This window comes from Lissotriton vulgaris, unplaced genomic scaffold (assembly GCF_964263255.1).
Source record: "Lissotriton vulgaris unplaced genomic scaffold, aLisVul1.2 SCAFFOLD_593, whole genome shotgun sequence".
Classification (NCBI taxonomy): Eukaryota; Metazoa; Chordata; class Amphibia; order Caudata; family Salamandridae; genus Lissotriton; species Lissotriton vulgaris.
Genome location: NW_028249337.1, coordinates 49,677 through 75,374, shown reverse-complemented (window position 1 = coordinate 75,374; position 25,698 = coordinate 49,677). Strand labels below are relative to the sequence as shown.

Genomic DNA, 25,698 nt, shown 5'->3' with positions numbered 1-25,698 from the left:
TCTACCTGAAACCCATGGTCCAAAAATTACCAACTTATCTGAGGGACACCTTAGATGTCCTCTATCTATTGAAGGAAATTCCGTTCAACCCTGAGGAAGAATTCCTAATAGGGCTTGACATCGAAGCCCTGTATACGAACATTCTGCAGCGGGAAACCCTCAGGGTATTGGGAACATTACTGTTTGAACGTGAGTGGCCGTATGAAACACCGCAGACCTTCATCCTACATTTGGCCGAAATTGCCTTAACTAAGAACTTTTTTGAATTTGAGGAGTCCATCTACCTTCAAACCCATGGGACCTCAATGGGGAGCGTTTTCGCCCCCAGCCTGGCAGGGCTATATGTAGGCGCATTTGAACATCTAACCATATTGGACAGGAATGGACCATGGTGTGACAACCTCCGACTATGGGGTCGTTACATCGATGACGTCCTAATAATCTGGAGGGGGGATAAATCATCAGTAGATCGCTTTTTGGAATGGCTCAATGCCCAAAATCCTTTCTTACATTTCACCTCTACCATCACCACTACACAATTACCCTTCCTAGATCTTATGATTGAAGCTTCGAATGGGACCCTCAAGACAAAGGTATTTCACAAACCCACGGATAAGAATTCCCTGTTGGAATTTGGGAGCTTCCACCCCCGCTCCCTGCGGGAGAACTTACCCGTGGGACAATTTTTCCGTATTCGGAGAAATTGTTCAGCAATAGAAAATTTCCAATCTGAATCAGAGATTCTGACCAATAAACGCCAACAAAGAGGATACCCACCCAAAATAATTAAAAAAGCCAAGAAAAGGGCCCTCAACACGAACCGAGAGGCATTACTTGTGAAAACTGTAAAACCGGAAATGAACAAACCGGTTTTTGTGTCAACCTTTAATACGGCCTCACATCACATCAAACGCCTGGTGATGCAAAATTGGAAAATCTTGAACACGTGGGGAATGAATATTCCATCACCTCTTTTTTCATTCAGACGGAGCCAGAATCTAAAGGATTTACTGGTACACACCAGACCCAGGGAGCTAGGGGGAGCAAAGGAGACCGGCATACTACCAGGTCTACCTAAACTGACTGGCCACTCGAGGTGTGGGTCATGTAGGGTTTGCCACCTTACACGCAATTCCAAAACCATAGATCTAGGCCTTCGCACTCCCTGGGAACAACATACTCATACCAACTGTAATTCCCAGGGGGTAATATACTTGATCACATGCCCTTGCCATTTAATGTATGTAGGGATGACAAGTAGGAAGGTACGTGTAAGAATCACTGAACACCGCAGTACCATCAGGTGCGGGAAGACCAATACCCGTCTCACAGCCCACTTCCAGGAAAAGGGTCATTGTATAGATGACCTGGAGTGGACTGTTATAGAAAAGATTCAACTGGGGAGATACCAAGTAGACGACCAGAATCTATTGCTCCGGAGGGAGCAAAGATGGGTATATTGTTTAAAAAGTCGCCTGGTCTGAATGATGATATTCCGTGGCAAGCTTTAAGTAGGCAATAGCTCAGAATACAGAGATCAAGCTATTCATGCCCCTAGAGTAGAACCTGTCAGTCCCAACAACATGGCTGGTTTTATTACTAGAGGGGTCTACATATCCCAGGCAAATCCACATAGGGCTCACTGAATATGTTGATGCGACCTTTAGAACTGACTGGAGCATCCGCGCTAAGACCCATGTTGAATTCAGAAAGGCGAAGAGGGGTTGAACCTGTCCAACAGGCTCCACCATTGTATGTATTCTCCCTTTTTGGAACCCCTATACAAGTTGATCTAGATGTATATGAGCGGAGGCATGGGACATCACTAAGGGGAGCACACGCAATAACTATAAACTCCTCCTTAGAGACTCACTTGTTAATGATCTGAATGCAACCTGACTTCCTTAGTAGTTTGGTTTTCCTTTACATTTCTTATGCCATGATTTGGGGAATGTGAATGGCCATCATCACATTATTTGAGTTAATTCATGCCTTATTACCAAGGGCAACACTAGGACATTTTTTCCTTAAATATTAAGTTAGTTGAATGAAATTGCCTTCCTCTGCTCCCATAGCAGCCTCGAACCCGGGGCTCTGTGCGCTATGGGTGTGTGAAACTACACTTCCCATGATCCCCGGGGCACACGCGGGAGACGCGTAGATGTCCGTCGACGTGATCACGTGGGACGCGAATGCATCCCAGATCAACAAGAAGGAGGGTGCACCACCGCGTACTCCATCTACGCGGTGCCACGGGTTGTACCAGGCTTGTGGAGGACAAGCCTGCAGAAAGGCATCGTGGGGTTCTAACTAGGAGAAAGGGGATTATTGCTATAGGCATAAGCGGCTGCTTTTGAACTGATAAGGGCAATCGTGAGTGCACGTGTTTGGATGGGTGAACGCTTCTGACATAAGCGGTTTGTTAAGGGGTAACGAGTGTAATTTGAGCGCTGAGTTACGAGTGGGGATCGCTCCTGGCATAGGCGATTTCTCCACTCAGTAATAAGCTGACAATTATACTGGAATAAGAACACGGGAGAGTGTTAGACATATATGAGGGACATATATTTTCCACCTCGTTGTTCCCTCTATATGTATATGGGTGAACGCTTCTGACATAAGCGGCTTTCAAGGTTTAACGAGGGCAATTCGAGCGCAGAGTTGCGAGTGGGGATCGCTCCTGGCATAGGCGGTTTCTCCACTCGTGAATAAGATGACAAATTACACTGGAATAAGAACACGGGAGAGTGTTTGACATATAAGAGGGACGTATATTTTCCACCTCATTGTTCCCTCTATATGTTTATTTACAGATTGGGTTCTCTGGCGTCCTGTACACCGGACACCAGTGCGAGTATTTGTAATACATAAACTCAGTAAGTTATTTAAGAGTGTGCTACACCCACAGCGGGGATTCTACAACAGTTTTGGTTGCTGGTGTTTGGAATCGGTTTTTGTACTGTATATAGTGTTTATTTAGTACTTGGGACTGCTGTCTGTACTAATGCAGTCAAATGGTTTATTTAAAAGGGATGCATGCCTAAAGATCCACAGACCATACAGGGATTCTGAAGGTTGTTTTTAATAGCCTATGCACGACCATGCATCTGGGGCTTTCTAAAAATCATCAGACACACCATTTAGTGGCCAAAAAGTACATTATTGAAAGTTGGAAAGGGTGGATATACATAAGGGTCCTCATCCGCCCCCTTTGTTCTTTTTCTTTGCCACAGTGATTGTTTTCCCGCACTCAAGGGGATACTCTCCACAGATTATACAGGGTTTGTTAGGATCCCTCGGACCTACCTCCCTGTAGGGGTAATAATTTTCCCCCAGATTACGGGGGGACCCCGAGAGAAACCGAATGCGACGGTCCTGACGAAGACCGGAGTGACCATACAGGCGCATCAAGAGCGGTCGAAACATGTTGACTCTGGCAGTGGTAGGAGGGAAGCCTTGAGGTTCCTAATTACTTCCTGAAGGCATTTTCCCATCCTCTGTTTATTCATCTTTTTAATCCTGGTAGAGGTGCCAAGTAACGTTTAATAAAGTTGTTTTTCTAGTTGACACCTTTAACCAGTCTTAAATTCACTCCCTATACTGCACTATTTCTTTGTCGCACTTTTCGGTTTTGAAAACACAAGGTGTTTGCACTATTTTCACCACAGTGGTTGTATTAAGTGTTGTGTCTGTCCAGTTTGTTTGATTATATGTTGTGTTAAGTGGAATTTATTATTTTTCCCCCTCCCTTATCTTCCGTCCTGTGTGGGGTACACCAGGGCGTATTGTAAGCAGGCCCGATGATGAAGCATGTCACATACCTCGGTATGTGAGTGAGGGCAGTTTTTCCAAATAGAGCGATTTGCCCTATTGGGGCTGACTCTATTCTTTACCATATTAGTATATACGGTATTATTATTGACTCTTCCCACCCCTTTCGTGTGTACACTAATGTTCTCTCAGGGGTCTCGGGGTGGCGGAGTATAAATTGTCTTTAACCCTCGCCCCTTCTTTGTGATTATAATCATATTTAGCAACAATTTTTCTTCATCAAATCAAGTCTTGCATCCCCGATGTCGTTCCACCAACGATATGGAACGACATCGGGGATGCAAGACTTGACTTATTTTTAAGCAGTGACCCCTGACGAAGGGCGGACATCGCCCGAAATGCATTTGGCTCTTTTACAATAAACGCTGCTTCTAATGTATTATGCAACTGTCGTGTTCTTTCAGAAGGTCCGGATGGACACAGCTTGAGCACTATAAACCTGAAAATTTGGCATTTCTCAATTCCACGTGTGGATGTTTAATATCATGAAAGGAATAAATTGAAAAGTAATGGAAAACGGTTGAAAAAAGATGGAAAAGAATGAATATGATGAAGAAAAATTGTTGCTAAATATGATTGCCAGGACAGCAACATTATTGCTGTGCAATGGGTTGGGGTGAGTGATCGCCCCACTTTCAGAAGCTTCTCTGTTATAGGTCAGGGCATAGGTTTCCTATATAGGTCAGTAAAAAGTAAATGGCTCGTTCAGGGCTCTGTACTATATGTCACCCATTCTATTTCAACATGTTGTGGCCCAAATCTGCCATTTCAGCTGTAACCTTAGCTCCTGGAAGGGGCTTTTCTAATCTTGTAAATTATTAGGAACAGGTATATGATCTAGTGCGGTATCTCTCCTGCCAATCAGTTACCCAATTGTAGACTATTTAAAAATAATTAATCAGATCAGTTACTGCCAATATTGATAACCAATTTCTTTTCAAGAAGCAAATGTAGGTGTGTTGCCCATTCCATTAATTAATTACCACAGATAGCATCAAAGCATACGTGGTAAGGGCACCCATAAGGAAACCACAATTAATGTGTTTGACTCACAAACTGCATGTTGTCATGTGTGAAGTAGTACCACTGTAGTGCTACTCGTGTACTACAAAATACAGTTCACAAACTTGCAGCCAGGGACCTTCACCTCTGTCTCCCTTGTGTTTTCAGTGTAAAGTCCTTCTCCACGCTGGTGGCGATCTCCACATACTTAGCCACATGAATTAGTAGTAAATATAGGAGAGACCGAGTGTGTGGTGGGAGAATGGGGAATATTTATTATTATATGGGAGGGGTTCAGCCCCATCCCACATAGGGCATCAACTTCTGCAACAACAAGATGATGGATGGAATGATTGAATTCATCTCAGCTGCTGGCAATGACCAGGGCTGCATTCCAGTGCATCATTTTTCACCCACAATGCCACTCTAGATAACACCCACCTTGTGCAAATTGGTACCAGCCCTGCCCCTCATGGTAACAGTGAGTCTTGAACTGCCAGTCAAGACCCCCTCCAGGTAAGAGGCACAAGCAACCCCAGAATGGCTATGCCCAACTTGGGGCTCGTCAGTAGGGTTTAGCTTGATTCTTTTGGCACAGTGAGCATGGAACCCATATCTATTGCCCTTCTGGTGATTACTTCAGTGCCCTTCATACAGCACTAACTCTGTTTCATGTGCCCCACAGTTCCTAAGCTGCCCTTCACCTGGCTGACTTTTCAATGGTTTCTCACAAAAAACAGTTCCTGGTGGTCAGAGTGGAGGAAGTGGAGAAGAGAGTAGAAAAATAATTTGAAGGTAAGAAAAACAGACAGGCTCCACATGCCCATGTGAAAATGTGTGTAATCCAAATGTCTTCTACCCCTTTGTGTGGCAGAACTGCACATTTGTAAACACTTATTGGTCGGTGGGTATTTGACTGCTTTCATTTGGCAAAGTGAAAATCACAAATATTCAGTGTAAGGCACACCAGAATGCACATTGGTGCCTGTGTTGTTTCTCAGTCCTGAGTCACAATTTCAACATGTTGGATTTCATGCTTGGTATTTATTCAGTAGACACAATGCTCAAAGTTAATAAATAGTTTATTCAGTTGATACAAAAATAAATATTGTTACTGTACAAACGGATGATACAAATCAAATGTATTTTAGTTCGGATTCGCTTCTGCTCTGTGGCTGAAATTAAGCTGCCTGTGACTTGATGTTTATCCTCCCCAATTTCGCATCAGATGAACGCCTGGCTTCACTGAGGCCAGCTGATAAACACAGGCTCACAGAACCCTCAGCTCCAGGGTTCACCTAAAACCTGCGTCCAAACTGGAAATATTAAATATTGTGGCAGGGGAGCGCCCAGTGCTACTGCTAGCATGTGATTGCTGGGTGCCCCATGGAGCAGCAGAAAAGTTTCACAGATTTCTCCCAGCAGTCATATCACCCATCCCATCTTAGCAGGGTCAGATGGTTTCAAGCAGTGTCGGCCACCGCCATTTAGGAAACCTTCATTCGTTCATCACTCAATTAAACAGGACTAAGTGTCTTCACATGGCACATGGGTTATGCCTTCTCTATAAATAGGACAGCATGATTTACAAAAATACAAGCCTTGGACCAGCCAATGCCCTGCGTCAAACTACACAACAATGACAGACAATAGTAACATTGTAAGTTACATTACAGTAGCCAAGCACACCATTATTGAAAAATAAATATAAGTAATATAAAATACTAAATTGCTTCTTAAATTAGCAGTGTACCGAATTATAAGTACTTTAGTTCAAAACAAATTACTCGGAAAGAGTCGACCCAGAAATAGCATCCCACTGTCCCCCATTGGGAAGGTACAAGGTGCCAGGGATCTATAAGGTTCATCTGTTTGGGGCCACTCTGAAATAGCAAATATATTTCCATGATTGGCCTGTTATAATTCACACAACAATTTTTAACAACATCTTTTGCACATTTCCCAGGATTTCAGCAGGATTGGTCCTCACTGCTGGCATTGAAAGGGATGCAGTTCAGGCCAAAGACAGCTGTTGCATATCTTTCTGATTGACAGCTGCCTATTGCAGGGAGGAGGCCAGGCTTGAGCTGTCTTCCAGGCGCTCTATATCTTCCACCATCTCAATGATGTCCTCAGCCTGGTCTTGGTGCAGCACATGGAGAGCATTGGAGCGGAACTTCTCATGCAGCGAGTTTTGGCTGAGGGGCTTCCTCCAGTGCCCATAGAAGGTATCACACCGCCCCGACAGGAGAGTCCCGTCCTCCAGCAGAAGAACCACCTCTCCGTACATCTTGTCAAAGTTGGCTTCATTGTCTACAGGATGCTCCAGCACCACCTTCTCCAGCAGGTTGATCAGACCAGGTCTCATGAGGTTGTCCTCAGCGAAAGAAGAGATGCCCAGTTCTCCGTCCAGGAGGGCTGTGCACGCATTGAACTGGAAGGAGTGTCGGGCCTGGTGTTCTGACTCAGGGAAGGGCCTGTTGATGTACTTAGACACTGGGACCCTCAGAAGAATTCTCTGGATGGCAGAGGGATTGAAGCAACCCATGAGATTGACGACTCGGTTCCTTACTGACATGGCAGCGTCTGCGACCCAGTGCATGCCCAAGTGTGCAGGGAACCTCTTGAAGGCAATGTCTTGCTTCTCCAGGAGGAAACTATAGTCTTCACCTGGCATTTCCAGGGGTGAGGGCTGGTAGTTACCATAGAAAGCGCTGAACCCTGAGCAGCCAGGAACATCATCCAAGATGAGGGGGTTGGCCTCCATCCCACGGGCGGCTAGAAGCGCTGCTTCCATCCCAAGACGGGTGGCATTGCCAATGTGTAGAGGCTTGGCAAGGGTTGCGGCATTGGCCATGGGTGCCCCCGCCAGGGAAGTGGCAATTGCCAGAGCATGGGCACATTGGTCTTTATTCAAGGAAAGGAGCTTGGCTATCGCAGCAGCACTGCCCATGGTGCCAACCACAGAGGGAGGGTGAAACCTGAGAGGGGAGAGAGAAAAATCAGACATTGATGCCAAGTGAAGTAATGTGATTAATGTAAAGAGTGAAAACGCGATCATATCATGTCAAGTATCTAATAAGGTATTGAGTAACATTAGAGGTGGAAAATTAAAGGAACCATCCACTGAACAGTATTAGAAAACGTATCCTCATACCCAATCTTACACATCATCAACAGTTCCAACAGTAAGGGTTCCAGAAGGTTCCTTTGTTTGATAATGTGGTTGGGTTGTTATATATATTGTGAGATCATTCACTGAAGAGCCCCTTTAATGATGGCTGTAATAGCAGACGGGAAAAGCAAATGATAAAATGAGGTCTATGCACCACAGATGAAATGCTAAGATTCGCAATAAAATGCCAAGCAGGCTTGTTTTACTACCTTCTATGTGAGAGGCGAAGCGGAAACATGACCAGGAAGGGGACCGGTGGGTGTTTATCTGCATGTGAGGGAGCATTAGAGGGGACTGTTACTGAAAGCTTCACTGTCCAAGTACTTTCAAGTATTAACTGTTGTTAGTTGTCCTTCCCCTTCATTATGTGCATTGCATGTGAGGTGGGCGGTTAACAGAGAATAATGCACTCTGAACAGTGGCCAATGCAGGTTAATACCAGACATTTATTTCTAGGGAATCACAGTAATGTCAGCGATGTAATATGTAATGCTACTTATATCATGCAGTAAAGCCAGACAAGTATACTAATGATATGGTGCGGTATTGGCACATTAAGAAAATTCAATGGTTACAACCGACTAAGTTCCATTTGCATGTGCTTATTTTGAGGGCATCATACGTGCATCGGAGGCATATTTTGGCGTCTGTGGAATATCAATCAACCTCTTGGCAGTATTGCTGTCCTTTGTGCTCATCGCACATTCTTTCGGGGGTATAAATGCCCACTGTGGTCATCCCACAAAGCTAGTGGCACCCTGTGTGGACATTACATGTACTCCCTGATGATGCTGCTGTCCTTTGAGGGCATCATACATGCAGGTTAATTTGAATGACCTCCTCTGTGTTTATTATATATCGTCCTGGTTATTTAAACACACTCTGTGGGCATCATGCATGGACCTTCTACATCTAAATGCCATCTTTAGACACCATGGATAACTGCTTGAAATGTAAATGCTATTTGAGGGCATCACACATAGCTCCTCAATTAAGCATAAACCCTCTGTTAGCCTTGCACATAGCTCCTCAATTAATCATAAACCCTCTGTTAGCATAGCACATAGCTCCTCCATACATACATCATCTTGGTGCCCATGACCGTACCTCTTTGGGATGTTGCTGGCCTCACTGGAGAACCTCATGAGTCTTCCTTGCACCTCGATGCCCACGTTGAATGCCAGCAGGAGGTCTGCACCGCTGGGCCTTGAACCCATAGGCAGCATCTGAGAAGTAGCCAAGAGGGCAGGCAGCAGAGCACCCGAGGGGTGGGTGGCAGGGTGCCAGGTGTCATCAAAGTCCATAGCGTGAGTCTGTGGAGAGAGGAGAGAGAGTTAGGGGACCTTTAAAGAATCTTCAGAGACAGCCCTGCTGCCCAGTACTGAAGAGGGAGGATCCAAGGTCTGCCAAGCAGCAGAGCGACAATTCAATTGACCAATACGAGCTCAGTACAGGAGGTGGGGGAGACATGATGTCATTCAGAAGATTGACTATTCCTCTGCCCTATAGAAACATACTAAAGAAGGGAGGTGACCCAAGATTCACAATTGGACATTCAGCTATGCTATTGTCTGAGAGAACCCCTCTCCAAAGAGGGCAGAGGAGCAGGAAAACAGGACCTAGTATTTAGCATAGAATCTACCTCATCACCTTCTAGAATTCTTTAGAGACTAAATACTCTGTTTGCCACACATCAGTCAGGGAACCAGATCCATATCCAATCACTATGTACATGAAGGGTGCTTGTTCATCCTAGAATTTCAAAGATCTCACCTGGTAAGTTATTTTGGTGTTAAACCATATTGATGTGAACCAGGATTGGGGATTCAGTTAAAGTGTAAAGCTGCCTGGTCTCCACCCTCACCCTTCAGTCTAACAGTTGCACTGACAGTACACACAGATTCAAGAATTAATCAATAGATTGAATGAGAGGCAGCTGCCCGGTGCCTTACCGCCACTCCATTGGAGAATGCAGCCAGAGTGGGGGAGAGCCGCAGTCCATGTCGTCCGTAAACAGAGCTCGTTGCAGAAGAGGGATACAGGTCCTGATAGAGGAGAAAGAGAGAAAAAGTTATGAAGGAACAATGCCCCAACTGATACATTCTGTGGGGTTTATCAGGAGCCACTTGGGAATGTAGATACACCTACATGAGTCCTACACAGGATAGTACAGGGCCATAGGCTGCGTAGGAGATAACCTATCCCAGTGCAAGGTTTACTCCTTAAAGCGCACAGACACTATCCCGTAGGATGCTCCGAGCTCTAAACTCTTCACAATCATTAGTGCGGAGAACATTCTAAATAATCCATCCTTCTCAACCCTACAGGTGTCTTCACCTCCCATTGTAAGGAGCAGAAAACCTTGTTAAACATAGTCAGAGAGAGATTAAATGTATATTTATCCTACAAACCAAATGCCGCTGGCATGTTGACCACCCTAGGCTTTTTGGGACCTTTGCTATCTAATGGTAGATGGCTGTGTGACTCTGAAGTCTAATCCGTAGAACATAAAAACCCGGAACTATTTGTATGCAACTCCGAGCACAGAATTGCCCAGGAGTAGTTAACAGTACGTTTTTGTCTATAGATCACGTAGCGGCAGAAACTGGTAGTGAAATTGTTGACCCATGGCCGGTTAGTTGAATTAATATCTGATTTTCTTTACTTAGTAATATCTCAGGTAAATATTTTACTGAAACATCTCGCCTGCCTTTAGTTGGGTGTTGCTGCTTTTATTGAAGTCTAATTTCTCCTGCATAATAGAATTTGAATACACTTACATAGCAAGCACCCACCCTGATGGTAAACAGATATCAGTTAACGCATTAAAACATGATTTTGTAGTTGGTTGCATGCATTTGTGGCGTCTTTTATCTTGCACTATTTCAGTTTGAAATTGAACATCTATTATTTGCATCAATTTAGTTCTCGGACGTGCAATTACGTTCCATCCCATCTTGTCTGTTATCTGAAAGTGTCTGAGCCGGTGATGCCACCTAATGTCTGAAGGGTACTTTTTCTTGTGATTTGACTGGTGAAAAAAATCCCATGCATGATGCTGCATTGTGTGGATCCTGTTCTCCAGTTCCCCATTGTGATTTCATACTGTAGTTTTTTATTATACCCCAAACACTTCCAACAATAATGAATGTATGCCCTAAGTACCCATAAAAAGCAGGAGTGTGTGCCCTAAGCACCCACAACAATCAGGAGTGTGTGCCCTAAGCACCCACAACAATCATGAGTGGGTGCCCTAAGCACCCACAACAATCATTAGCGTGTATCCTAAGCACACACAACAATCATGAGTGTGTCCTAAACACCCATGACAATCATGAGTGTGTACTAAACACCCATGACAATCATGAGTGTGTCCTAAGCACCCATGACAATCATGAGTGTGTCCTAAGCACCCATGACAATCATGAGTGTGTCCTAAACACCCATGACAATCATGAGTGCGGTCTGAGGGTTCTTGTGAAACAGAACAAGGTCCAGAGCTGGGTTCTGAGGTCTAGAAGTGTTCACCAGTTGCACCCACCTTATCTGAACGTGAATGCCATCAGCTCCCCAGGCTGTGGAAGATTGACAGTGGAGGCACGAATACATCAAGTGGCCGGACAGACTTTTTTGCCTGTTACTGGCCAAGGAGAGTTTACCTCCTGGCCTCTCTTGTGTTTTAAAAGTGCTCTACCTCTGCCCTGCAAATGACTCCATCATTGCATCCATGTGGAACATGTATGACATTCTTGTGTGTAGAATACTGCTACAGTAGAATGTGCATGGAATTAATGTGCTGTATGCAACTGTAGCAATCTAGGAACCCCTTCTCATATCCTGAACCACAGTGGTGCATAAGAGGGTGGTTGGACAGAGCTCCAGACAGCAATGTGAATGCAGGGCTCTGTGAGACGTTCCTGAGGCCCTTTGCAGTGGACCAGACTCTAGGAGGGAAGGTTAGGAGACAGATGGTCCTATCGTTGCGAAGGGAAATTCCCCTGCTCTTTCCAGCTCTGTTGCTCCTCAGAAATATAAACCCCAACAAGCTGAGTGGTAGTTAGTGTGCCTTTCTTTTTGGGTGTCCCCCGAGAAGAGGCTCTCTGCCCTTTTAACTCTGTGAGGCAATGACTGCATGGGCCTGTCTAGGAGGAATGCGCAAAAGTCCTGAGCTGCCTGAAACCCTTGACTTGTGGAATACACAAACTATCTGCAAACTTGGACCAAGTTTTGGGTAGACCCTACTATCCACTGTTTGAGGATTTCTCTGCCAGAATGCTAGGGTTTCACACCAGTGGTCATGATAAACTTTTCTGTGCTCGAGAATTGTCGTCATTGACTGCTAACGCCTCTCCGCCAGGTTATGGAACCGGAACAAGGATGTTCTACAAATCTGCCTGGAGAAGCTGCCTGAGACCTGCCTTGAGGGGAAGAACTGACTGACTGGGTGAAAGGGGCTTGAGATGCCCTGGCCAAAGAGTATGGTGCCTTGAAAAGGACTGCGAGGAGCTAAGGCAGGTGGAGCGGAACACAGCTACCTGCAACTCAGAAGAGATATGCACTGTCAGGCTGTGCGGTGAGGCTTCGAGACTCGGTGGCACCAATGGGGTGTGAATAAGCTAAAGCACCTGTGAACACGTAGGCGCTCACTGAGATCACGACATCACCTGTCTCAGTCGCCCCATACTGAACCTAAGGGTGTGACTAAAGGGGGGGCCTGAAGAACTTAGAATCATCACCTTCATTGAAATTAAAACAACTTGAGTGAGTAGCTACTACCTCAAGAACATACAGCATCATCAGCTGTCCTTTCCCATCCTCCATTGGACCATCGCTGTGACTAGTGCGGCTCTGCACCTCGCTTGGCTGTGGATTTGTGTTTAGGCCCAAAGAAGAAGCACCAAGGAGGGTCTAAATATAAAATCAGCAGTGCTGGTGGATTGGGGCCTGCATCGCCCTCTGGCCCAGACACCCCAATAGTGTTGGGTAGGCCCAGGCCCAGTCAGACCCCTCCCCTTGGTGGACTGTCTGGAAACACAGACCACTGGTAGACACACACATTGCCAGCCCACAGCCAGCAAGACGCAACCGAACTTCCACAAACCTAGTCATGCTTCTGGTGGGGAGTGGTAGAGGGGGAGGAGACCCCAGAAATGGGAGCAGTCAAAACACCTGCACTAACCCGTTTCTTGATAGGGCAGTGGGCCAGAGTTCACACTGAGAGATCATACAATTTCCAAGGACAGAAAATCATTAATTTCCTCAAACAGAAATTGTTACATTAATTATTGTGTACCATGTTTGTCTTGTCTCTAATATTTTATGTGCAGTATTCTGTTGGGTGACTAAGGTACAGTACGTTTTTGCTTTGACTTAAAACACTAGCTGGACATAAATATAATGATTGCTAATAGACATTTCATTCAATTCCACACCGTCTCCTTGAGTAGGACTTGAAACAGCACAACTTTGCTACCAATGGGGTCAAGTGCTAAAGGGGTGTGCTTGGTGTTCAGTTTCTTTAGTCCAGTTTTGTTCTCAATAGTAGAGTTAAACTCCAGGACACAAGTGGTAAAATGCTTTGATTGTTAAAATTTGAGCCCTGTAACTCTTGTTTGTCTTGCGACTCCTGTAAAAGTTCCCACAATGCTCCATAGAGTATTTCCTAAAATGGTCTAGGCCTGATCACACCTTCTAGTATCTAGGGTGATGCTGTGCACCTGTGGTCTAGAGGTTCCCTTTAAAAGGATGATTGTTCCATCGAGCTTTGCCTGGTGTGTTCCAGGCCTCATCTTACCTGGCAGTATCGCAGGGCGATGTCGAACACATGCGTTGTGCTTCCCACCAGTCCAACCCCGATGCTGTCCAGGATCATGCGCTTGCTGCGGTGTCGCACCACTTGGGACAGGTGATACAACTGGACTCCATGGATAAAGGAAGCAAAGCTGCTAGTGACCGCCTTCTCCAAGGGGGAGCCTTCCAGCGCTGCACAGGAAGAAGAGAGAGGATAAGAGCTACTGCTCACCAGGGTAGAGTAAGACAAGAAATCCAGCGGATCTGGACCAGAAAGAGAACGAGCTCAGCGGATCTCAGTCAGCATCATGCAGACATGGAGACAAGGCTGAACGAAGACTTACGTCAGGATGGGACACACTGGAAAATATAACAAACCCTAGATCACAAATCACTTAGCAAACTTATGGACATAGAACATTTAACAAACCCTAGGACACAAAACACTTAACAAACCTACTCTTTCATCTGAACTACATTAGAAAAGTGAAACCATTCATTTCTCCGGCGGATCTCAAACTGGCAGTCCAATCCTTAGTTATATCAAGGATTGAATATTGTTGTACAACATTAGCAGGCCTACCAAAAATGTCCACAGCACCACTAAAAGCACGCCTCAATGCAGCTGCAAGAATCATCACCGCATCAACGGAATTCGACCATATCTTTCCACACTTGAAAGCGTTAAACTGGCTATAGAACGAAGCCTGAATCCAACTTAAACTGGCATGTATTACCCACAAAGCGATCCACTACAAAACACCAAGATACCTGGCCCAGAAAATGTAGTTATCAGGTGGAAGCAGACCTGCCAGGAGTGGCAAAGAGCTGCTGCTGAGACCACCCATCTTCAGGAAGAAGAAAACATATGATAGAGCTTTCTCAGGGCCAGCCCCCAGAATATGGAACCCACTCCCTCCAATCATTAGGAAAATTCCAAACACAGTAACATTTAAGAGGGAAGCTAAGATCTTCCTGATGAGTACGTTCGTTCCATAGACAAGACCACTCATCACTAGCACCATGACATAGATGGTTCCGAAACAGGACAACTATGCTGTAAAAAGTAAGTCTCCAGTTAGACGTGGAATAACCTCTATCAGCACGCCACTAATCCGGACTTGTTAGAACTCACGAGAAAAAGACATTTTCAGAACTATCAGGTACTGGAAGCCCCAGCAAGCCTGATACCAAATGTATCCTAAAGTTACCTCAAGTCACTGTATTTTCGTATGTTAATACTCTATCAATGGCTATTGAATGTACCTACCTCATATCACTACGATTCGTAATGCTACACAAGATGTAATTCTATACTACCTCATGTAAATGTGAAGCACTTTGATACCCAAGGGTCAAGTTCGCGCTATACACACCTCTTTAAATAAATAAAATAAAATTCAACATGGAACATTTAGCAAACCCTACTTCACGGAACATTTAACACACCCTAGGGCACAAAATATTTAACAAACCTTAGGACACAGAACATTTAACAAACCCTAGGAACAGACCATTCAACAAACCTTAGGACACAGCACCCCTAGGACACAGCACTTTTAACACACCCTGGGACATAGAACTTTAAAAACCTTAGGACACTAAACATTTAACAATCCCTAAGGCACAGATCATTAACAAACACTAATTCACCTAAACATTTAACAAACCTTAGGACACAGAACTTTTAACAAGCCCATGTACACAGCACATTTAACAAACCCTAGGGCACAGCACATTTAACAAACCCTAGGACACAGAACATTTCATAAACCTTAACACACTTCACATTTAACAAACCCTAGGACACAGAACTTTTAACAAGCCCATGCACACAGAACATTTAACAAACCATAGGGCACAGCACAGACATCAGACCCTTAGACACAGACCCCCTTGAGTTCCAGCGTGAACATGCGTGACACCTACCTTCCAGGGCCGCAGTGTGAGTCCGTCTGGACAGCGAGAGGACGGGTTTTGATTTCTGAAAGAAGAAAGGGTTTGATGTTAGTAAAGGTATGTATGTGTGTCTGTGAACCTCTGAGGGTCAGGCAAGGGCGCCCCTTCCAAGAAATGTTAAATCTCGACTCTTTTGTGCGTGCGACCGGGACACAATGGAGCGCGCGTGCACGAGCCATGAGGCAAGCAAACAAAGTGCCCACCCTCAGTTCCCCAACAATTTTAAGAAGTGTAAACAATGAAAGCGCTTTAACCTTATGAAATCTAGAATGAGCAAATGTTAACCCTCTGTATGTGGCACAGCGTCTATGCAGCACGGGGTGCAGGAGGCGCTACACCAGCCCACACAATCTGAACGATTTTAGACAGAGAAAGAACAAGATACAACAGGTAAACACAGCGGCTGAGCGATGCGAGAACACGCAGCTTGGAACAGAGCCTCACCTGGAAGGTAGACAGCAGCATCGTGCGCCTTGAAGCCTTCTTATCCCGAAAGAGCGCCCGTCACTGGTCCTGGCAGAAGGCTGATGTCTCTGGTGCTGGAGGGCTGCTGTCTCCGGTGCTGGAGGGTAGATGTCTCTGTTTCTGCAGGGTGCAGACGTCTCTGGTGCTGGCAGAGGGCTGTTGTCTCTGGTGCTGGAGGGACGCAGCTGTCTCTGTTCCTGCAGGGTGCAGACGTCTCTGGTGCTGCGGGGCGCAGAGGTCTCTACTATTATCGGGGTGCAGCTGTCTTGCGGTTGCAGGAGACCGGTGTCCCTGGTGCTTGCTGTCCCTGTCTGCCTCTTCCATGGTTTATAATTATATTCACTTCAGGTGAATGGCTCTGGAGCAAGAGACATCTCCAGTGACGTCACCGGAAGGGGGCGGGCCAAGGTGTGTCCAGATTCGGGGAAAGAACAGGGAAATACTTGGAGGAAACTCCGGACAAGAAACCCGTTTGTATACATGTTTTTATTTATTTACTTATGTTGAAATCTGCTTTAGGCAAACAAAGAAATGATCGGACCATTTTACAAAGCACAAAGAATAATTCGATCTGAGTTCAATCATCAAACATTAATTAACCTCTTATAAGACACTCAATTTTCTAAAAAAAATATTAACATTGATGCAAAACTCAACAAAGTAGCTGCTTCAGGGAAACCAGTGGAATTTTCTGAAACCCACGGGAATACAACAGTTGAAGTGCGAAAAACGTAAAGAACCCTGGCCAGTATCTTTGGAAATACGTCCTGCAAAAAGTCCACTTGTGGTGACATATTTTAGAAACCTCTTTAATCAGTAAGAAAGGCGCCCAAACGCTGCCCACCCACAACATCCCTCTACTCAGAGGTCTTCAATCTTCTGGATGCCGAGACCCCTTGTCAACATTTTGAGGCGTAAGGACCCCCTCCTGACAAGCATTTCTAAACCTGTAGGCAGGGCTTCTGGAATTACGAGGCAGGTGAGGACCAAATTACACGAAAGGCTTGACTAAATTGTGTGAGAGGAAAATGTAAATAATGTTATGTGATGCCACGTTATTTTGGGATAGAATTGTTTCATTATTTTGACATTTTTTTCTCACAATAACACAGTACCAGTTTATAACCAAAATAGAGCAATTAACATCAGAAAGATGTCTAGTCAACCTTTGTGATGGGCCCTCCACTCCTCAGGAATACATGCTGCCACATTAGAAGCTCACCTGGCCCTGGCCGGGAGCAGCAGGGGTCCTTAAAACCCTGGCGGTCTTGTGCAGAGATAAGCAATTTACCCATGTCGCTTTCCTCTCACCTCCTCCCTTCCATCCCTCTCGCCTCTCCCAACCCCGTATCCCTCTCTCATTTTGCCGGCATTTTATTTCATCCCTTTTTACAACTTCTGAACTCTCCTCATTAAACTTCTCACTTCACCCTTAATCACCTCTTCCCATTCTGTCTTTTCACTGCCCTCATCTCTAACAGTTTCTCGCATTTATCTCATGGCCTCTCTGGCCCCGTCACCTCCCGTGCCCATCTGCACTCCTCATTCACCTCAAGTCTCTCCATTCAAATTGTTGTCTATTTGTATCTTACACCTCTCCAGTCCCCCATTCATCTTTCACATCTCTACTTTGTTCTTTCACACCTCCTTGAACAAATGTCCCTCTCCCCTGTTACCTCAGCACCAGTGCTTAATTAGAGCAGGTGGTTTCCGGTGCTCCGCACTGGCACCTAATTGTGCACACAGGCACTATGACCGTCTGCCACATGGTGGCTCTGTCTGTGTAATTTAGAGATGAGCAGAACAGCTGTTTGTTAATTCAATATACATTAAAAACGATAAACGCCTGACATCCATGCCATTCCTCTAGCTTTGGGGGCTTGAAATAGTCACACTTGTACAGTGTTATGGTTGGTAGTTGCATAGGTATTGTCATTGGCTGCACAGTCAAGGCAATGGGTGGGTGGTTAAAGATGCAGTGGCACCAACAATGCACCTCATCTCTCTGTAGCACCTTTCTGACAAACATTTTTTTTATAGTGCTACGCATAGTTTACTCACACCCAGTTCTGTGATCTGCATAGTACATATTCTTTGCAGCAGGCACATTAACCCTCTGCACTCTGTGGATGAGAAGAGTGCCCATGTGGGTGCACGGTGAGCAATGCAACAGTGCGAGAGTAGGGAAAGAGGAGTGACTGCAGGGTGAGTGAGGTGGCCATATGAATTTGGGTGCGGATATAAGTGCAGAGTGGGATGAATGAATGCATGGTTAATGATGGGCTTCTTTGAGCGAGTTGCATATTGAGCAGTGAGGGGGCAGGTGAATGAGGTGTCACATGAGTGCAGATGAGTAGTGTGACTGCAGGCTGAGGTACAGGGTGAACAACGCAAGTGCATTGTGATTGCAGAGTGATCACTGTGAGTGCAGGGTGAGAGGGTGAATGATGTGAGTGTATGGTGATCAGTGCGAGTGCACTGTGATCGCTGTGAGTGCAGGATGAGCGTGAAAGTGAAGTGCGAGAATGAGAAGTGAGTTCTCTCAATGCAGGGTGCATTTCTAGACACTTGACGTAACTCAACATATTATTGACGGCGGCGTAGGGTTTAAGATATAAGGTAAACTATTGCTATTATGACATTAATCCGGGATCGAGGGTGGAGGAAATAAAAAATATGCTGATCTTGCAACATACTTCCAGTCCTATGGTTAGGGTTGCCTGCTCATTATTTTGATGTCCCAGACGGTACAAAAATAAGCAGTCACCTAAAGCTGTCTATTTCAGCACTCATCTGTGCATACTTGGAACAGCAAATCTAAATAGAAGGCACTTTTAATTGTGTTCTAGGGCTGCCTGAATGATCCATGACTGATAATTAAAGGGAACAAAGACAGAAAAGTCACATTACGAATGTATTTATTTATGCGTTTTTATATAGCGCGGACTTTACCCGAAGGTGTCAGAGCGCTTCACAATAGGAACAGTAATGTTACATGAGGAGAAAATTACAAGTGAACAAACTACAAAAGCAAATGCTAAGTTACATGAGGCAAAAGTGACAATAGTCAGCAACCAAAATACAAGAGGTAGCAAACGGTACATTACCGGAGGAAAAAGTGATATGTGTGCAGGTTACAAAAGCGTACAAAGTAAAAGTAGAGGTATAATACTGCAATAAATGGCAGACACTCAATCACACAAGAACAAACGTTACGTAGGCAATGGTGGCACTTGTGTAAGTATATAAAGCAAACAAAATGTGAGAGGTAGCAAACAGTGTGTTACAAGAGAAATGGCTGGTATTTTTTTCTTCTGGCAACTCTGCTTTTTATTTCTTTTCATATAATTCATTCTCACACTATTGCAGTAAATGTAAAATACAAATGTATGGAAAAGGCTGAGTTGGGGCCCAGGGGGTACTGGAACTATAAAAAAAAACTAAGCCTCAGTAACCAGTTTTCAAAAGGTATGTAAATATGCAAATGGTCGTTAACGACTTGTGAAAAACTCAGGGGTGCCGGGCTGTGCTGGAGACAAGACTGCAGACACAGCTTAGCAGCTCACAGCAGCTTGAGCTGAGACACACTAAGGGGGAGGAGGGGGGCTGAATACCTGTAGTCAGATGGACCCGGGCAGAAGTGTGATCGGGAATGCGTGACCCCCTTTCCATCACTTCACGGCCCCCCTGGGGGTCGCGCCCCACACTTTGAAGACCCCTGCTCTACAGCAACAAACGTGGGTGTGCACGCGCATCTGTGCGCCTGTGCATGCGCGTGTGTGTGCCAATAACAGAAGTGTAATCTGCCGGAAGTGTGATGTCACTTTGAAAGAGTTCCACTGCCCCCCCCCCCCACAGCCCCCTGGGAGAGGGGAGGTGCAGTCTGCAAGGGTTTCTATAGGGCCTTCCCTGGGGTGAATTTCAACTGTGAACAAAAACAGAGAGTGTGTGCCTGTGTGTGTGTGTTCGGAGAGGTGTTGGGGGGGATCAGGGCCGGCTTTAGGGCGGTGCAATCGGTTCCACCGAACCGGGCGCTGACTTGGGATGGGGGCCTAATTTTTGCAAGTATATCCTCATTTTGAAAGCACCTTCCACTGCATTCCTGGCCTCCAGCAATTTTCAGGCATCAATTAAATTGTCAAGATAACTACTGTTATTAATTGTCTTCCTGGAAAGAGACCAGATGTTTGTCTTAAGAAAGTTTTGACTCATCCTAAGGCAGAGCAAGAGGGTTAAAATGCCTGCTGCTAAGAACGTGTACCATGCAGTTAACAAAGTGTTACTGCTTCTGTAAGAGAGCTCCTTTTGTAACTTGTTATTTATAAGTCAAAATCCTAATATAGAACATTAAGCTATTAATTGTCATCAAAGAGCTACATGCAAACTGCAAGGTTTATGTTAGAGCTATATGTTTTTTGCCTAGTCTTTCATTATCCTAATCTTGCCAAAAGGGGTCATTTAGGTAGAAAATAATCTTTATTATTAAAGAGAACCCCTAAAAATGATGGTACGTTTTAAATTCTGAATTTGTCCTTTTCCAGAATAAGGACTCTTAAACTATAATGCCTACCAGTATCGCTGACATGTCAATCCTACACTACACCTTGGAGTTCTGTCTGATGTAACATTTCCTATACACTGATTACACACATATGATTATCTCTGTGCAACGTGTGTGTGGTGTAAGGTGCTCTGACACCTTACACGTGTATGAGTGTTGATATAAAACTAAATAAATCTGAGAGACTGTGGTTATGGAGACATGAGGGGAACTGTTGAAGGCTGCTAGTGGGGTAATCCGTGGAAGAGGTGGTCATTTGGTGGGGTGCCAACAAACATTGTCTCACATGGCGCCACTAGTGTTAAAGCCGGCCAGGTAACTGTGGGGATCCTGGGCATAGCGCCAAGAAAGAAATCCCTAAGACACATCATAATAGCATAAGGTCATTATCAGGGAAATAAATTCACAAGTTAAACTAGGTGCTGTCTAATCAGTGTGAATCAATCAAGTGAATAGAGTGAAGCATGGCTTTATGCAACTCAGGAATTAAAAATCAATGTAACAATGTGAGTCACGTCTCACAAAGCTCTAGTGAAGAAATGTAGGAATAAAATACATCTGACCAGGGATATTTGAATGAATATATCTGCAACAATGAAACAAAAGCAGAGACCTGGAAAGGAGTTAAGGTTCCTTTGAAAAGTTTTTCTCATTTAGTGATCAGGATGAGGTCAACTGAGAAGCTTTTTCAACTCCCCCAATTTCTAAATATGTTTAAGGATCTTTCTGCTGACTTTTACAACTCAGTGATTTATTATTATTACAGGATTGTTGTCTTATGGTGAATGAACCCTTCTTGCAAAGTTTTGCTTATCTGTCGAAGCCAGAGTGCCACAGTCACTGACACCCCAGGAATAGCTGACTAAAACATCTGACTTGCAAACTCCCAATCTACCCTGGCGTCTTCAGTAACAACTTAAGTAGAAGATACCATTTCCTGGCGGCATTCATAGTCAACCCACTACATTCATCTTTATCACGAATTTATATATTCTTATTACTATTTTTATCTGTCTTTTTTTTATGTTATCGCCAATTGGATTTGCAAAAGGGCAAAATGGATCCCAGTCGCAGGGACGCTGCGTAAACTCACTTCCTGGTTGCTTAACTGTGCTTCAATGTGCCATCCGAGCTCAGCTCGGCTTAAGAAAGGAATGGAATATTACATTTACAATTCATACATTTCTATTACTTATAGCTTTTTATCAATTGACGCAGACAATTGTCTGCTAATGTTGCCCTCTTCTTATAGGTTCACAATCTAGAACCAACCTCCCCTATAATGTCTGCTTAAATAGTTAAAGCCCTGGCGCCTTATTCAAGTCTCATGGACTGGTTAACTCAGGTTTTGTAAAGATTCAATGGATTTTTCAAACATTTATCCTACATTGTATTTTGTTCAAAACTCTAGTTAAACATTTAAATACCGACTGTTAAAAAGAGCAGCATGAAAACCCTTTCCTTAACTTCCTTCACATGTAGGGCAAGGTTCAGCTCAACAAACCTATTGACACATTTTCTTAGTGTCATCAAGTGCTTCTCAGATATTTCTTTCTTTAGTTCCTCGTGCAGTTTTCAACACAGCGTCTCATTGCTCACAATTTCGTGAGAGAATCATGATTTCAGCAGGTGCAATCAGGGGTTAAAAACAGAGATATTACCTTCGTAAATAATAGAAATCTTGTGAAGAGGCTCTTTGTGTTCTGGTAGAAACCCTGGCACAATAGATGTTTGCACCCACATCTTCTAAGTCGCGCCATGAATGAGCCAATCAAGTTACACCCTCTACTTGGAGAGGACCCACACCTATCTTTTGTTAATGTACTAAAAAATTGTTGCTGCAGGAAAAGTCTTCCGCAAAAATCTTTATCAGGAAAGTTCCAAACGGAGACGTACATTTTTAGAAAGGACCAAAAGCTTCAACTTTGAAAAGTTGGAACCTGTATCACTCGTAACATTTATCAAGCCTTTGTTGACAATATCATAAGTTGCACACCCCTAGATTGTATTCTTGCCTTTACCTTCTTATAGGTCCATCTTTGTACTCTTGTTGCCCACAGGAAATAGGAGGGAAAACCACATTTCAAACAGGAAAACAGAGGGACGGGAGGATGTAAAATAATTGGACAAGCACAAGTATCCAGGATCAGTGTGGAGAGCAGAACTTGCTGCCCTTGAGTACTCTTGTCAACTGCACCCAGTCAGGTCTGAGACACAAGTGCGCCCCCAGTGGCAGGTGCCTTTGGATGGAGGACTTTAGCCCCAAAATAGCATTTGGTCAGAGGGCAGAGGATGGTGAAATGACATTGCACAGCGGCTCGAAATGTGCAGAAACGCAAGTATTACCTATACCTTGCAGAAGTGCCCACCAACAGGTCTGCAACACAGGGGAGCATACCCGGAAGTACACGTGCTGTGTACAGATGAGCGTGTAACAGCACGCACCCTTCTGAGATACATGCAGGTAGAGATGCCCCCACACCCCTTATCTCCCCATCTTGCTCACATCACGGCCTCTGTGGGTCAGGGTCACCACGGTGGGGGAGGTGAGACGCACACACGCTCCAATCCCACGAAAAGCCTTCCTAGGTAGAGGGCAATAAGTTGTCCCATTCAGATGCGGGCCTCTTGTGCAGGGCACACTCAGCAGCCTTGAGCATGGGAAATAGGCAGATGAAGATTACAACAAGCGTGTATTGAGCCTTCCCTTTCCACACAGGCATAGTAAACAGCACCCTGGTGGGCTGTCTATGCCCATCTGGTGTGGAGCAAAACACCTACTCCCCCAGCATCAGATGGGCTTCAACTCCAAGGAAGGAAGGGACCTGGGCCTGACTGAGGGTGAGTCCAGTACGGTCCTTAAAAGGACCTCTACTCAGAAGACCTAAGCTATCCCTGCACCAGATGCCTGACAGCATAAAGCTACTTCACTTCTAGGAGCATCACTCCATGCCCAAATACTACTCTCCTTAACTAAATCTGGTAATGAAGGGGCACCGTGTGCACTGCTGAGAACTTTCTCAATAGAGAGTAGAGAGGAAAAGGTTGCTTCGACATATGGTCTTCCACATAAAAATACATTACGTCCTAATGACGAGCTTTACCCATTCTGTGAATAAGGGGAAATGTGTTAATACACAAGGCCTAAGTTGTGTGCCCGTCCTCAAACTTCACTTTAGAGGCCATGCCTTCAGAATATCCAGTTTTATATAAAATTATAATAACCAAAATATAGGGTACACAAACTTAGGTGAGGTTAAGTGTATGTGGGTAGGTATGCACTGCATGTATCGACCTGGCTGATGTATATCTTCAAGGTGAGCGGATGTGGAGCTAAAAGTTAGTAAATCTATAGTAACTTACATATACCTACCATCACAATATTTCAGTAGTCGCTATTTTAGCCATGATGTTAACGTAAAACAATATTTTTGTGTCAAACACCCCTTCCCTGGAGATGTTTATATTTCATTTCTCAGCTTGTGTTTTCTCTCCCCTACAGGAGTGGGAGATACAATAATGAATGACAGAACATCCCCTTCTTTGAGATTAGTGTCACTGTGCTGCTTTGTCTAATGTCCTCAATGATGGGTGTGGCAATTATTCCATAAACGCCTAACTTGCTCATGCTCTTCTGCAGTTTTTTCTTGCGATGGCTTTGACTCTCTTCTGGCCTCAGGCAGAGCTGCTTTCCCAGCACGTCCACATTTCCACCTGAGTGCTTATTGCACAATCTTCAGTCTTTCCTGGTGCCAGTTGGAGTTCCTATTCCACTTTACCATGGAACTGATGATCCAGAGTTATTCTTTTTTTCACCACCAGGTCAGGGTTTCTCTCCACCTCTGGTTACATTGTGAGCATTGGCGGCCGGCACAGGTAAGAGCGGTGAGGCAGATGGGAGTGGTGGAAGTGAACAGACGACGGGATAAGTAATATTAAATAAATAAAATTAAAAAAACACTTACCTTGCATGTGTTTTCCAAAACTGAAAGTTTTTGAATAACAATGCAGCGCTCAAAGACATGTATCTGCTTTGGTCATTGGTGGTTCACTCTTGCACATTCACTTTTACAAGTCACTGCGGTTCACAAAACTGCAAGCATCTTCCAGCACTGCAGAAATAGTGGGGCATATTATCAAGGAACGGCGTTATAACTATAGCCACTTTAGCGACAGAAAACTGCCGCTAAAACGGCGAAAATGGACTTGATAATATGCACTTGTGATTTCCCATAGAAGCCCATGTTCTGTTGCATATTATCAAGCTCATTATTGTCGCTTTAGCTGTAGTTTTCTGCCGCTAAAGCGGCAATAATTATAATGCCATGCTTGCTAATATGCCCCAGTGTTTCCCCAAGTGACCTCATTTCAGAGCTCTTCAAAAGGGTGAACAGCTCTATATGTGGAAGTTTTTCACCAAGGGACCATCTGCTGCAAGACCAGTTGAGCGTGTCCATCCTGAGGAAGTGGGTCTAAAGCATCTGCCTCCTTCACCTGCTGCACCTGGTCCAAACGCCCTGGGCCAAGCCAATACAGAAGATGATGATGTGATGATGTGGTGGAGGTACTGATGGCCCCATCATTGCACCCACAGGTATCTTTGGTACTAATGTGTTTCCAGGGTTTCTCCAATGATCACACTGAAAGTGGAGAACTGTGGCTCACTGGTTAGAGCGGCAGACTCAGATGCAGAGATCTGACCCGGGACCAAGGATCAATTCCCGTCACAGCAGGGTCTTGGGCTCAATGTCCGCGGACCCGATAATTCTCGCCTCGGTGCCTACTCTAATCATGGGTCCCACTCTGCAACTCTGGGCAATAGCTTGCTTAATCTCCACACCGGCCCTAATCGCTAAGGATGCCTGGCTTCACCTTGGGGTGGGCGCCTCACAGGAACAGGCCAGGATGGGTTCCT

The 25,698-nt window shown here is 44.9% G+C and overlaps 1 protein-coding gene across 1 annotated transcript; it reads right to left on the bottom strand.

Moving 5' to 3' along the window:
* Positions 1 to 6,609: 6,609 nt before the first annotated feature.
* On the bottom strand, positions 6,610 to 16,327 carry LOC147663601 (cis-aconitate decarboxylase-like). The gene is made up of 6 exons (XM_086950328.1): positions 16,202 to 16,327; positions 15,728 to 15,782; positions 13,803 to 13,990; positions 9,961 to 10,053; positions 9,116 to 9,321; positions 6,610 to 7,814 (listed from the first exon to the last, which is right to left on the bottom strand). Exons 1-6 carry the CDS (start codon positions 16,220 to 16,222, stop codon positions 6,893 to 6,895), a joined length of 1,485 nt encoding a protein of 494 aa, XP_086806454.1. The 5' UTR covers positions 16,223 to 16,327; the 3' UTR covers positions 6,610 to 6,892.
* Positions 16,328 to 25,698: the final 9,371 nt, after the last annotated feature.